This window comes from Ambystoma mexicanum, chromosome 13, assembly GCF_040938575.1.
Source record: "Ambystoma mexicanum isolate Mex_15411 chromosome 13, UKY_AmexF1_1, whole genome shotgun sequence".
Taxonomy (NCBI): Eukaryota; Metazoa; Chordata; class Amphibia; order Caudata; family Ambystomatidae; genus Ambystoma; species Ambystoma mexicanum.
In genome coordinates this window covers 641328062-641343589 of record NC_090938.1, presented here as the reverse complement: position 1 = coordinate 641343589, position 15528 = coordinate 641328062, and the positions used below count along the sequence as shown (strand labels likewise).

The window sequence follows — 15528 nt, the reverse complement described above, 5'->3', positions numbered from 1 at the left end:
TTCCTGCCAGGTCTCTACCTACAATTTTAAAGTGTTTAATCATCTTCAAAGTGCCTGGTATTCTGCTTGCCAGGACTTCCTTTCATCAGCTTCTTAGATTCCCTGGTATACTTCCCGGCCAGGTATCTAGCCACAATGTCTTATTCTTCCATATGCTTTGATGGATTATTTTGTTTAACCCCAGCCAGGAATCCCTTTCTGGGGTCTTGTATATCCCATGGTATACTTCTATGGCAGGTATCTCTCCCAAAAATGCTCACTGGCTGGTGTTCTTCTTTCACCAGGACTTCTTCACTTCAAACAATCTTTCAATTAAGCACAGCTGTATTACTTCACTGTACGTCTTCTTCATTGGCTTGAGGTATTACTTGCTCCAACTTTCCCCACATTGACATCTCATGCATGAGGACTTGTGCAAGTTCTACCTTTTGAATATATTCATTAGGGTTTATTTGTCTGTGGTAATACTTGCTCCAACTTTTCCCACATTGAAATCTCATATATGAGGCCTTGTGCAAGTTTAACTGTCCTTGTGCTTTACTTGGTCGGTATTAAAAAATTCTTCTTTGCTTACATGCCTGTCGGAAAGCCCTGGGGGCCCGAATGGTTCTGGGCAGACTCTCCTGTGTCTTGTGGTGTTCCTGTCCCATGGCATGTTGTTGCAACAAAGCCTCATGTCTGGGACAGCCTCTCTCACACTGCAGACCCTCCTCCAGCGCTCCTGACCGCTCTGCGCTCACCCGCCGGCAATACTGCTGCTTCTCGGCACGACCGTGGCACCAATAGCTCTCTTCTGCTGCTGCTGCCGGTCCTCTGCCGGTCTTCGCACAGTGCCCGCTGTGTTTCCCTTGCTTTCGCGCCACACCGGTAAGTCTTTGCTAAAGTCCGCCTGAAAATGCCTGCGTTCTTCAGCACAGCCATTTCCCGTGCTGCTTCCTTCTCCAGTTCTGCCTTTCTCTCCGGCTCTCCACCATTACCAAGTGCATACACCATTTTTAAATGTCCCGCCCACTCGTGCTGCATCATAAAAACTAGTCTGCAAGGTTAACTTTTGGTTTCTTTCAGTCTGCATTAACTCCTCCTTCCTCCTCATCGTCTCAGTACTTGAGGCTTTATGGGAATTGGAGTCCATAGAATTGTTAGGTTTCCCAAAGAGAGAGTGGTTAGGTTTTTTATTTAGAAAAACATTAGACACAGGGGATGTTAGATGTGTGTATGAAGTATGAATGGTATTTTGCCTAGAGTGATTTTCATGAAGGGGTTTCTGCGTTTTACAATGGGAGGGATTTGTATAGTGACAACAGGCCATCAAGAACTTAGGAATTATGGAGTCTTCTTCACTAGGAAGGGAAGAATACTGTGTCTCCCCTGATGGGATCACCACCTCTCCTGACAGCCGTCTTCTCCCACATGATCCTCCCTCATAGTACCACCCCAAGGGTCATGATCAGGTAGCGGCTGCTGTCCCCGGGACATGTGGGAGGAGACCCCCCGATGGGGAATCAGTGATGACTCCACAGGATTCATCAGAGCCCATGTAAAGTTGAATGTAGAAGGCCATGTAAAAAGTGTATTGGTGGTCTACTGTCTCCTCCAGAGGTCTCATAGCATCACCAGGGCAGGGTTTTGCCTTATGCTGCGAGCGAGTCTGTTCCCGGGAACTCCGAGCTAATCTCTTCCCATCACTGGGGGTAAAACTCGTTTTTCAAAATACACCCACTGCTGATCTGCTGAGTTTCTCCAATCTCTCACCAGAAGCCAAAGTTGGGGGGCACTATAATGTTGCTCGAAATTATTGAAACCTCACTTCACCTTCTCTCGCCTTTTTCCGACCACAGGGAAATTACAATAGGACTCTATTCAGATACACAAAAACTGATTCAGGAAGCCTAATGGGAATCACCTGAAAAAAAGTAACATTTTGAGAGGGATATTCATTTTGATGGTTGTTAGTCTTCCCATCCATGACTGTTAGGTAGAATTTCCATCTTGTGGGATATTCTCCCCATCTGGTGAGTGCCCCAGCACTTTATGCTTGACTATTGGGTTTTCCTGACTCTCATGTGTGAGTGGGAATCTTTTTCCTCACTCACCCATTCTTATTTTTCTACTCTGGGCATCCCTTTTTGGGTTTATTTTGATGGAATCACTTTCCTCCCTCTCTTTCTTTGGCATCTGTAATTTCCTATTGTAGCAAACATCACCTTATGTGCAGTGTTACTGGAAGCTCTTTGAGCTTCCCTCTTGGGTTCTTTAGTATTTCCTTGTGAGAAATACTGTTCTCAAGGATAGGAGGTTACTTTTATCCTACCTACCCTTTTCTTGTGAAACCAGAACCCCCCTCCTCTTCCCCACCTTATGTGGAATGCTGAGGGGACACTTTGTGTCCCTTTTTCCATTCTCCTGTAACTTTTTGGTTACAGTACCAATTCAATCTGAGTGGCTGGTGGCAGTGGATACTTTTTCTACCAATTTTGTGAAACTTAAAACACAAGCTGCATTCACAGCTGCGGTAAGGCTCACATGGGACACCATTAATCCACAATGGTTCCTTTTTATTTTTTTCTCCAACTCACAGGTTTGCTCTTTCTTGGTCCTTCTTCTGCCGTGCTGTGTGGGGGGGGGGGGACCTTGTGACTTTTGTCTTTGCTGGGATCCCTTTATTAAGTCTGGCCGTAGGCGCCAATATGTCTGCGATAATTTGATAATCCCTCCAGACATCTATCAAGAAAAAAATGCTACGGAAGATGATAACATTTGCTTTCTTCCTTTTGATACAAAGGCTGAGGCCCTGCTCTAATTGAATACCAATCGATATCCAATTACAGGATCACATTCAGATGTCTTGACAAAAGCAGTAGGCACTCAGCCCACTCAGTGATTATTGGAAAGTCTTTTGCCGAAAATGATGCTTCTTCTTGATTCAGACCGTCAATTGTGCCCGGGTGCCCTTCAGGTCTCCCAGGCAATGGAACTATTTTAAAATGCAAGAGATAGAAAATATATGAAAGAGCGTGTTTAAACATTTAAACGGCAATCTTGCAAGCCGAATTGCTTTGGGTCACTGTGTCTGTGGGTTAGCAATGCTAGAATGGAGACTCATGCTTTTTTATCTATTAGTGGCAGTGTTCTGACCAGTGAAGCTGCCATCTACTCAGTCACTTGCTGGATTGTTTATAGTTTCGCTCAATGCCAAGGAGACACAAGGAGTTCCCTTTTCGGTGGACGTTCATGTCCCTTACAGCAAAGCCAAGACCACCTCCACAGCTTTCTGTGCGCATATCCCCACATTGCCAGATCGCCAGATCCTTATACTTAATACAAGCATTACAATATGAGCCCTTCTTCCTGAAGCAATGTTCATGTTGGCCATGCTGTTCTTTGCTGAACATTTCTTAAGAAGAGTACCCGGAGTCTGTTATACCATCACTCACTTGCATCTTCTTTTGGGTAGGTGAGCTCTACACCTTGTAGCAGTACCATGTGCATGGTTTTAAATGTAAACGCGCTAGGAAATGGTTTCCTTTCATGGCCTTCTATTCGTTATAGGAGAGAGCCTAGGAGTAGTGTATGACAGAGTAAGTGTCTTTTCAATGTTTATGCTTTATTTCAACAGGCTCAGAGATCTAAACCAGAAGCTAAGAACTGAAGGGGATGTGATGAAGAAGAACTTGCAGTTGGCTTTGGATCAGATAGATCGATTGCAGGTAAGGAAATATCGGGTGTCTGGGACCCATAGATCAGATACAGGTGAGGGTATCAGTGGCTGTGCAGTCCATTGCAGGTCAAAGGTTAGGTTTGTATGTTTGGTATACTAGAAGAGTCCAATAACGTCCCTTAACACTGTTTCCAACAGACATGCAGCAGGTGAGGGCCTCTGCAAGGAAAGGCACTTCTCTCAGTTAATTCTGCAGTGTCCCTTTGTCATGAGCTCTTCATTCCATGAAACTGATCTAGATGGGAATACTTGAGCCATACATAGATCTAGATGAACTGGCGGCTCCAATCCTCTTATAGAGGATTGGAGCTGCCAGCATACTATATACTCACTGAATGTAAGTAGCTCTATGTGTAAGAGTGGAGGGGGTTTACCAGAGACTCTAGGGACATTAGGTAACAGAGGTTTGGGTACAAGGCTCCTTAACATTGAGCTGTAGACACCAGCTACTTCATTGGTTTTGACCCCAAGCTGTCCTAATGCATATCAGAAGTGATACAATGTGCCCTTTATGCTCTTCGCCCATAAACTCTTTCTGCACATTCGCATTATTTACCATTTTACAGGACATACGTTCTACCTTTTCACCTGCCACCCTTCGCAAGGACTGATGAATCACTCTGTGTCTCCACCCCCCGCACCCCTCGGGTGCACCCCATCCTCTGTTAACTCAGACTATACCCCCACCATGCCCATCATCTCCAAGGCCATAGGTGCTCTTTGGCATGCCAGAAACCAGACAGTGCCTCGTCTCCCCCCTCACCCCCTTCCATCCCTCCCCCTTCTCGGCCAAGGACAGTTAGGCCCACCCCCTTCCGTCCTCCCTCTTCTCTTTATTTATTTTTATTTATTGTGCATTTGTTAGGCGCTTATACAATGTCAATTCTGTTTCAAAGCGCCCACAGGGCAGGAGGGAGGGAACATCGGATTGAAAAATAACGAATACAGTGGGAGATAAAGACGAACTTACAATGCCCAATGAGTATTCAGAATGTGCAAGTGCAGCAAGAAGCGTGGAGGTGGGGTTAAGTGCTGGAATGTCCGTGCTCATGGGTAAGCAGCGGATGAAGTGCATAGTAAAGTAAGTGCTATGCGGCCTGGGAACGCATTGGGTAGAAAGTGCAAGCCTACAGGATTGAGGCCGGTGGGTGCAGAGGCAAGTGCTGAGAGGTAGACGGAGGCTGGGGCGATTATGGGAGGACAGTTCCCTGGGGGTTACATAAGGCCCATGGCCACCCATCACAGCGACTGTGAGATTAGCAAAGGAGGGAAGGAGGAGGTGAAGAGGAAAGTCTTGAGGAGCTTCTGTAATTTGAGGAAGTCCTGCTCAAGACGGAGAGGGAGCGGGAGGCTGTTCCATAAGAGGGAGCCAGCTGAAGAAAGTGATTGGCCTCCAGCCCTCTGTTTAGTGAAACGCTTTACACACAAACTGCTGGTGTCAGAGGACCATAGAGGTCTAGAGGGAGAGTATTTAGTAGGAGAAAGTTGCAGGTCGGGTGGCCCCAGACAGCCTTGTGGTTGATGCAGAGGTATTTGAATTCAATCTGTGCCGCAGCCGGAAGCCAGTGAAGAGTTTTTAGGGCAGGAGAGATGTTGTCCCTGGGCCTAAGGCCAAAGATAAGTCTTCCTGCGATAGTCTGGATTAGCTGGAGAGGTTGTAAAGTGGAAGAAGGTAGATTCAGGAGAAGGCTATTGCAGTGGTGAAGCCTAGAGAGAACCAGGGCTCACGAACATTGAGCTTCTCGGGGAAAGTGAGAAAAGGGAGAATTCCTTTGAGAAGGAACAGTTGAAAGTGGGACTTCTTGGCAATGTCCTGAGTGTGAGGGAGGAAGGTGAGGGAGGAGTCAAAGATGACTCCAAGGTTTCTGGCTTCAGAAGAAGGAGCAGGGGGAGAGCCCGTAGAGGATGGCCAGAGTGAGGGGGAAAAAGAGGGAGTAGGGGTCCCAATGGGAATGATCTGTCTTGTTGGCATTGAGGCAGAGATCGTTGGAAGTACACCAGGACCGGATGGCAGACAGGTAGTCGGGGATGATGGAAGATGCAAGAGGGTCAGCAGGGAGTTTGAAAAAGAGTTGTCATCTGCATAGCACTGGAAGTTGACGGAGAAGGAGGAAATGAGGAGTGCTCCCTGAGCAAGGTAAGTGTTGAAGAGCCAGGGGGATAGGTTTAAGCCCTGGCGGACACCACAGGTGGAGAAGGAAGTAGGTGAGTAGAAGGGGCCCAGAATGACTTGGAACGAACGGTCAGTTAGGAAGGAGGCAAGTCAGTCCAGTGGCCGCTCCGAGATACCAAGGGTATCATGGAGCTGTTTTATGAGCATGGAATGGTTAACCATATCGAAGGCAGAGGAGAGATTGAGTAGGATGAGGACAGCGTCCAGAGATGCGAGCAGTTCTTCACAGGTGTTCAGAAGAGCAGTTTCCGTGCCTCTGGATGCTCAGAATCCAGATTGATGGTTGTGGAGAACACCAACAAGTTCACTGTGTGAAGTAAGTTTTGGAAAGGCCAGCTTCTCCAGCAGTTTCCCAAGGAGGGGGGGGGATAGAAATAGGGCGGTAGTTGGCTGGACAGGTAGGGTATGCTGAAGGTTTTTTCAGGAGGGGGCGCACAGGGGAGTGCTTAAGGGAGGATGGGAAAGATCTGCCAGGGTCAGTCAGGCCCACCCTCATCCTCTGTGTCATCTCCCTCTGCCCCCACAGCACACCCCCTTGTTATCCATCTCCCCTAACCTTCCATTTGCTGCCCCCTGCCCACCCTCAGACACCCCCTTTCTCCCTCCACCACCCATCCTTTCCATCCCTAAGTGCAGCCCGAGCTGCCTTGGCTAAGACTCCTTAGTCAGCAGACCCCCAACCCTCACACATACCTCCTTGTCACCTCCACTGTACACTAATATCCTACCAACCTTCTCCTATTCTGCCACACAGAACACATTCCTTCCCTCTCTCCTATACCCTGACTACCTCCCCTCCCAACCCTTCCACTCTTCCCCTCCCCTGCCTTCTCCTTACTCTCATTCCACTAGCCGCCCCCCCATTCTCCCACCACCCCTACCCTCCAACTCTTGCCACAGTCTGCTCTAGCCTGCTCCCCCCTGTCCCCTGCCCTAGAACTCTTCCATCATGAGCACTCTTCCCCCAATACATTCCCGGCTCCTACTCCCACACACCCTGTGAGTAAAACTCTCCCTTCACTATCCCCCCCTTCCTATCCTCGATTCCCCCTTCCACCTCTACCCTACACACCCCTCCTTCCCCTGGTCTCCCCTCCTAAACCACTTCTAGGAGCATGTCTCACCGGCCCACACTCTCTACCTTCTCTATTCACCATCCCTCACACCCTTTAAGAACCTCCCTTCCGGATTCCAAGATGGCGGCCGAGCCAGGTAGACCTGCATGAGCGGAGCTCCGTCCCCCAGCTCGTGCCGCGACAGTAAAGAAACACAACTCTTTGGTCCTCATGACCACGTCTCCGCCATAGAGGAAGAAGGGGGCGACAAACCAGAGACGGGGGACTGAGCCTGAGAAGATAGCGGGATCGGCTCGTCCCCAGATCAGGAAGCGACAGAGAAATACCTGGTACGCAGTCTGGCGAGGCCGCCGGCGGAGAGAATCCTGTGGAGAGCGGATTGAGAGGCAGGACAGAAGGAGGGTGAGAACAAGTGACAAATGGCAGTGCCGGAACCCCAGGCAGGAGGACGGGACGGGAAGTCCGTCGCACGGGAGGAGGGGCGAAGGCCCACTTCTGGATCCAGGACGTCTCTGAGGCGAGCCAGGTATCATCGGGCAGAGCGGAAGGAGCAACAAGAGAGCCCCAGTCTGGACATCCAACAACGTTGCGCCCGCACCGAACAGGTGGAGAACGAAGAGGGGGGCGAGCCACCAACCCCCCCCGCTCCCACAGCGGATCACCCACACACGAGGATGGAGAGCGGAGCCCCGACAAGCGGGACAAGGAGGACGGCGAAGCGGGCCCCGTCGCACGCATCACTAATAGCTGTGCCGGGGGGATGATCAACGCGAAACACACCAGATACCCTCGGGAGAGGGAAAAAGAACGGGAGTAATTTCCGGTAAGATCCCGGCCCGATCACAGTGCAAGGCAATCTATACACACAACAACCGCCCCCTCTTTCCCACACAAGAACGTTTGGGATCTGGGCCAGCAGGAAAATAAGAGGGGAACACCACGAACCGCAAAGATAACGGACGCCCCCCCTAAGGACTCAGACCAGAACTAAACAGGGCTGGGGACCCCACACCAGGCACAGACTATATCAGGAAGGGCGAAACCACGCTATACAAAACAAAGGCGCCCTCTTCCGGGACAATAATAGACAATCAGGGAAATGTGCCCCTATGACTAACGGGGTAAAGAACAAACACCCAAACGAATGCTAAAAAGCCATCTGAGACACCACAGAGGAAATAGGCGAAAAGCAAAATAACGGAAGGCACATGCATGCCAAAATCCAGGAGTCGCCAAGTGCAACAAGCAACACTAACCCTAATCAGCAAATCAAAACAGGATCAGAATCTGGTACAACTCTGGGGAGCAGACTCGGGGGCGACATCAAAAGTGAACACGCAAAAATCCAAGGAAAAGATTGCATTAGATCAGACAGAACAGACAGAAATGGCCACAAAAGATGACATGAAAATGTGGTTCAAAGAGCTCCAGGATCAATTAATTTCCACCACGCATGTACAATTTGATAACATGAAAGGGGAAATGAAACAGGCTATCCAAGAATTGAAGACGGACATAGGAAACCTGGAAGAGAGAACAGACATTTTAGAGAAAACTGTCCAGAATCAAGCCGAAGAAATGTTACAATATGCGGAAGCCCAAGAACGATTGGCCAGACTGTCTCGAGAACTTGAAACCCTATGCAACAATTTAGAAAACCGGACCAGAAGGTCAAACATAAGAATAAAAAATATGGCAGAATCGGTTGGAGACAAAGACCTCTGGACGTCAGTACAGTAGGTGTTTCAAGATATACTCACAGACGGCACAGGGGCAGAGATGCAGATGGACAGAATCCACCGGGTGGGCCCACGCAGAGCGGGAGAACCAGGAGCCCGTCCAAGAGATGTCCTGGTAGCAATGACGCAATATACTCAAAAAGAACAAATATTGAGGAAGGCCAGAACTATAGACCACATTAGAATGAACGGGAAAGAAATCCTCCTCTTACAAGACCTGGCCCAATCCACTCTCCGAAAGCGCAGGGAGATGACACAGATAACAAGACGCCTAACCGAAAAACAGGTGCGATACAAATGGACCTTCCCATTCGGACTCCTCTTCGTGGGAAAGGAAACAATATTGCATCATCACCTGCGAGGAGGGCACCCGGATAATGAACATACAAGATCTGGAGAAGGAACCAACGGAAAGCAGAGAAAACAACCGAGGACGCTGGGTCCCTAGAGGTTGGCAGACCGAGAACAAAAGATCTAGGTGCCAAACACGAAACACTGAAGCAAACTAACACCCCTACCCCCACAAGCAGGGGAAAAGCAGCAACACTAGGAATGGGGACAACACACATTGAGAGATACAAAAAGAATAGGACCTAAGATCGCGACATAAATGCAGCAGAGCCGGGGGACATCTTGGGACCCATAAGGACTCACCAGTGGGGTTTAGGACTCCCCACGAAAAAGTTTTACCTGAGAGTTTAGAGGGCATGGTGCGAAGGCCGCACGCCTCAGGGAACAAGTTAAGGGGGGGGAGGGAGAGGGAAGTTGCGGGACAGTTACAAGAGGGGAAATGGTAAACCACCGGCATCCATGGACACCGAAGCGAACCAACCCGACAGAGACAGGGGAAACTTGGGAAACCAGACATACAAAGGAGAAAATGGGGCTGAAGATTCTAACATACAACGTCAGAGGGATAAACTCCCCAGTTAAAAGGAAAAAGATAGAAAACTTTCTACATAAGGAGAAGTATGATTTAATAATGCTCTTAGAGACACATATACAGAAGACGGGAAAAGGACAAACTCGCCTAAAAGGATACAACCAGATTTTACAAGCAAATGATGCGGAAAAGAAAAAGGGGGTCTTGATCGCATTTGCTAACTCACTCAACGTACAAATTCGAGAAACACAATAAGACAAACAAAGATGTACCTAGTCGTGAAAATTCAGATCGAAAACCGCCCACTGACGCTTGCAACGGTATATGCCCCAAATACGGGCCAGGACGGATTCATTAAGGACACCCTGAACAAGTTAGAAAATTTCACAGAAGGGGAAGTAATACTAACAGGAGATTTCAATCTGGCATGGAACCCCAGCGAAGATCGCTCAAATCCCAAGCTTACACAGCAGGGGACCCCGACACAATTGCTAAAACAATGTATGAACAAGATGGCTCTGGAAGATGTATGGCAGAGACTCAGGGGTTCACCCCAGGATTCACATATGACTCACATGTGCACAGCTAGGGGAGGTCCAGGACATGGAGAAGGGCTCTATATTGGTATCAGATCATGCCCCCATGTGGATCACACTCCCCAAACTCCGTAAACAATCAGGCCTATGGTAATGGACATTACCAAGAGAATTTCTACAAAACCCAGTTATGCGAGAAACAATCAGAGAGCAAATAGCAGAATACTTTGAACAAAACAACACGCCAGAAGTGACGAAAACCACAATATGGGAAGCATTCAAAGTGGTAATGAGGGGACATATGATCGCACTCAAAGCACAAAAGGATAAGCAATCCCGAAAATGGGAAAGTGAATTAGAAAACACCTTACAGAAGATAAGAGAGGAAATGCAAAAACACCACTTACTAAAATTAAAGAGAACCTACCGACATGTCCAGAGTCAACTAGAAGCCATCCGAACTAAAAGAGCAGAAAATCAGCTCCTACATCTAAAACACTGGTATGCAATGAAAGCAAATAAAGCGGACAGACTTCTAGCAAGACAAATAAAAGGCAAACAACAAAGGCAAACGGTGAAAGCACTAAAAGATAAATATGATCAGATCAAAACACAATCAAAAGACATAAAAGAAATCTACAGAGACTATTACCAAAAACTATACACATCAGATAAACCAAATGAGGAAGAACAGTCAGCCTACCTGAGAGATATAACACTCCCAACCATTACACCAGAGGAGAAAGAAGTATTAGATTAACCAATAACAACAGAGTAAGTAATGAGAGTAATCAAAGAATTACCGAAAAATAAAGCCCTGGGACCGGACGGCTACACAGCTATGTTTTATAAAATCTACGCTGGATCCCTATCTCCAATCCTAACAGATCTCTTTAACACTTTCAAAGACACAGCCAATATTGCAACCTGCATGAACGAAGTAAAAATACAGGTATTCCACAAGAAAGGAAAGGAACCAGAGAGCCCAAGCTCATATCGCCCCATCGCTCTAATAAACCTAGATACCAAATTATACACAAAAATGTTGGCAAATAAGCTGTCACCGCTGCTTCCCAAACTGATACATTAAGACCAATCGGGGTTCATCTCCAACAGAACAACACACGACAACATCAGACGTATCGCACATTTAATTGAGAAGGTGGGACTCGCCAACATCCCGGCAGCCATCCTAGCGATCAATGTGGAAAAGGCATTGGACCAAGTGGAGTGGACCATGTTATTCTCAGTTCTGGAGAAAATGGGCATGGGAGAAACTTACATAAATATGATACGGGCCAACTATAACTCACCTATGGCCAGGATAGCGGTGAACGGAGACCTTACAGACAAGTTCAGGATAGAAAGAGGAACGAAACAAGGGTGCCCACTCTCCCCGCTATTATACGCAATCTTCCTGGAACCACTTCTGGCAAAAATGAGAGCAACTCCCGACATTAAAGGCATCGATATGGGAGGGATATCACATAAAACAGCAGCATGCGCGGACGACATGATGATGGCTATGGTGGATCCAGTAAAAACATTACCCCCTCTCAAACGAGAGTGGAGTTAAATACCTCGGCATCACCATGACTAACAATAAAAGGCCTTTATGCGGAGAACTACCCGAAACTTATAGACCAAGTGAAAAGAGATCTATAAAGGTGGAACCCACTCTCAGTAACATGGTGGGGCAGAATGACGGGTATCAAAATGACCATCCTACCCAGACTGCTATATTACTTCCAAGCCCTCCCAATACAAATCCCATCTTCATTCTTCAAAACACTCACCAAATTAATAACCAAATACATATGGCAGAACAAAACTCCAAGGCTTTCAAACATGGTACTCACGGCGCAAAAGTCGGTGGGAGGAATGGCACTCCCTCATTTCCGGAAATACTACGAGGCAGCACAGCTGTGGGTATTGAAGGAATGGATCCCTAACACATCAGACAAACTATGGGAAGCACAAGACAGGGCAGTGGCGAGGACAAATATGCGCCAGCTTCTCTGGATAGCCCCTGAAAACAGACACCAGAACGTTCAGATAAGCGAGATCATGAGCGCAACCTTAGAAGTATGGAACAGAGCAACCAAGAAAGAAACACTGACTAGAGACCCAGCCCCATTTATGCCTATATTCGAAAACCCTGAATTCCATCCGGGCACAGAGAAAGGAGCATTCCAGAAATGGATTGAAGCGGATTGCACAAAAGTGGGAGACATGTACGAAGGCCAGCAAATAAAAACCTACACAGAATGCCAGGACCTTCTGGGCCTCACCGAAAAGGACAGATTTAAATACGAACAACTCTATCATTGGCTCTCTTCCCCGAGAATAACGCATGCGGCAACAAGAACTCTTAACTCCATTTGAGACATATATCATGACACAACCAGGAGATAAGAAATTCGTCTCAACAATATACAGATTCATAAATACACAGACAGAAGAAACAAAGTGGCTCTACATGAAGGAATGGGAAGAAACACTATGAAAAGAGATTACGAGAGAACAATGGACAGATGTCTGGCAAATAATCCCCAAATGGACACGGGCGATACAGACAAGAGAGGCATGGATGAAAATAATGATACAATGGCACTACACCCCGGAAAGAATTCACAGAATGTTTAACACAACACAAAACAATTGCTGGAGGGGATGTGACGAGGTGGGCAACTGCAGACACATATGGTGGGACTGCCCGGAACTACAAGGCTTCTGGACAGAGGTAAGGTCCCAAATGCAGGAAATGTTTAAGGGAGCAGAAGACCTAGGGGAAGAGGTATGGATGTGGCATGTGGTACCCCAAAGACAGGACAATGACAAAAACACAAAAGAGGAACTTTATGGGACTCCTAACAGCTGCATGGTTAGCAATTGCTCAAAAATGAAAACAGAAAACACCCCCATCCAATCTAGAATGGTTACAGAGGGTATGGTCATTTGTGGCTGTGGAGAGAATTACGTATAATATACAAGGGACACACCAAAACTTTATAACAGACTGGGGAATTGTGATAGAATATTTACAGAGTGACTATATATTACAGTGGTGCCCACATAGAATACGAATATTGGACATGTTTACAGGGCGAGACAAAGACTCTAAGGGTGGAAAATGGAAATATAACAACATTGCAACTGGTGGGTGGGGTGAGGGAGGCGGGACAATGTTAAAAGTCCCAATGTTAAGGTTTATGAAAATGCGAATAAAAACACTTAAAAAAAAAAAGAACCTCCCTTCCCCTCTCACCCTCTCTCTTGCATACTTATCAATGCCAGATCAGTCGCAAAAAGCGAACACATTTTATTTGACTTTATCACCTCCGAAAGCCCAGACATCCTCTTCATCACAGAAACCTGGTTCTCCGACAACTTCCAACCCATAGCACACAAGGCCTTCCTTCCCCTCTGGATGCTCCTTAATCATGCGCAACAGATCCAGCAGAGCAGAGGAAGTAGCCAACCGCCGCAAAATACTCCTCGCGGTCTTACGCTTTGAGAAACAACCCTGCAACACTGACTGCAAATCTCTTCCTCCCTAGCCCACAGCTTTTTACTCCTTTACAGACCCCTGGGCTACAATAGAAACTTTGCAAGCTCCTTTAGGGACTCTGTAGTGGCCATCCTCATCGCTCAACCCTCGCTTACCTTACTAGGAGACCTCAGTATCTAGTTTGATGCCACGCTCCAACCTATCCAACCCGTCCACTCAATGACAACTTAGAAGCCCTCAACATGACCCAACTGATTTTGTGCCCCACCCACTTTGCAGGGCACACCCACCCTTGATGCAGTATTCAACTCGACCGGCATGATCTCATCTCCCTCCGCCCACCCTCTAGTATGGACTGTTCACTCCACCATTGTGTTCTTACTTATAACCCCCTACGCCCAGCCACACCATCCCCCTACTTTCCCCTCGTGTTCCCCTCTGGAAAAAGGTCTCTGTATCCCCCGTCGAAGGAATCCCTTCTATTGACCACTTGATGCCCTCACCCCTACCAGATCTTCCTCCCACAGACCAGGCCCTTCTCCAAAGTGCTTCACTCCCCTCCTCAAATCCCTCAAAACACTCACCCACCAACTGGAACGAAAATGGCGGGCCAGGCCTTCCCCTCCGAACAAAGCCACCCTGGCCAGACAGATCAGCGTCTACAGGGCAGAAATTAGGAAAGCCAAAAGATCCTTCTATGGATACCGAATCTCAACACCTGCACTGCCAGCAGGGAACTCCACACGATCATTGCAGAATTCAAGGCCCCCATTGCTCTACCCCCCTCAACCCCATGCTCCCAAGCACTCTTTAATGTCCTGTCAGATTATTTCTACAACATTGCTAGTGAAGGAAACCACACTATTAACACCAAATTAGCAACAGTCTCGTCCCTTCCACCCGTCCTCCTAACCTCCCTACTTCCCTCCTCCTGCACGCCAGCCACTCTGCTCCTTCTGCCCGTTTGCCATCCAGATTTCCTCAAGCTACTCTCCAGCAGCCACCGCTCAGGATCCCCTGAAGACCCCTGCCCCCTCACCTCCTCAAGCACATTCTCTCATCAACCTGCGCTGGCAGCATCACTAGATCAATAATTAACCACTCACTAACGTCGGGCGTCTTCCCAGCAGCTTTCAAAACCTCCTACGTCAATCTCTTACTCAAAAGCCCTACCTCGACTCCCCCTCCTCCCTTTCAACTGCCGCCCAATCTCAAACAATCGCTTTATTGCCAAACTCCTAGATCGCATGGCATATGCCCAACTCTGCCTCTTCACAGAATCCAGTGGCCTACTCGATCCTGCCCACTCCAGTTTGAGACCCCGCCATGGAACCGAATGTTCCCTTGTCTCCATCTGGGAAGACATGAAAAGAACAGCAGACACAGAAGGTTGCGCTGCACCCATCCTCCTTGACGTCACGGCAGCATTTGAGACAATCGACCACATCACCCTCAAGGACAGATTCCACTACCTAGGCATCATGGTCTCTGCTTTTGGATGGACCTCCTCTTTACTCGCCAACTGCTCGCAAATCATCATCATCATCATCATCATCCTCTTCCTCCCTACCTTCTCTCCCCTGCACTCTTCCTGTCTCCTACGGAGTCCCACAAGGGGCCTCCCTCTCCCCTTCAATCTCTACATAAGCCCCTTCCCCGCCATCATCCGATCTCATGACCTTACCTGCTACAACTACGCCGACGACACACAGATCATCTTCACAACTCCCAAATCCCCTGTCTCTTCCCCACCCAGATCTCGCCTCCTGTCTCACTGAAATCGATCACTGGATGATGACCAACTACCTCCTCCTCAATCCAGGTAAAACCGAAATCCTGATTTGTTTCAAGACAGCACTCCACCCCCAACCCACACATTGGCAGCCCTCCCT

General features: G+C 47.9%; 1 protein-coding gene across 8 annotated transcripts in view; it reads left to right on the top strand.

Annotated features, from left to right (window-relative positions):
• Positions 1–15528, top strand: part of CALCOCO2 (calcium binding and coiled-coil domain 2) — a 746974-nt gene that overhangs the window by 223404 nt on the left and 508042 nt on the right. For all 8 annotated transcript variants that reach the window (XM_069634588.1, XM_069634584.1, XM_069634582.1 and 5 more), the window contains exon 8: positions 3617–3707. In XM_069634588.1, coding sequence (XP_069490689.1) covers positions 3617–3707 — 91 coding nt within the window. The remainder of the gene's footprint in view (positions 1–3616; positions 3708–15528) is intronic.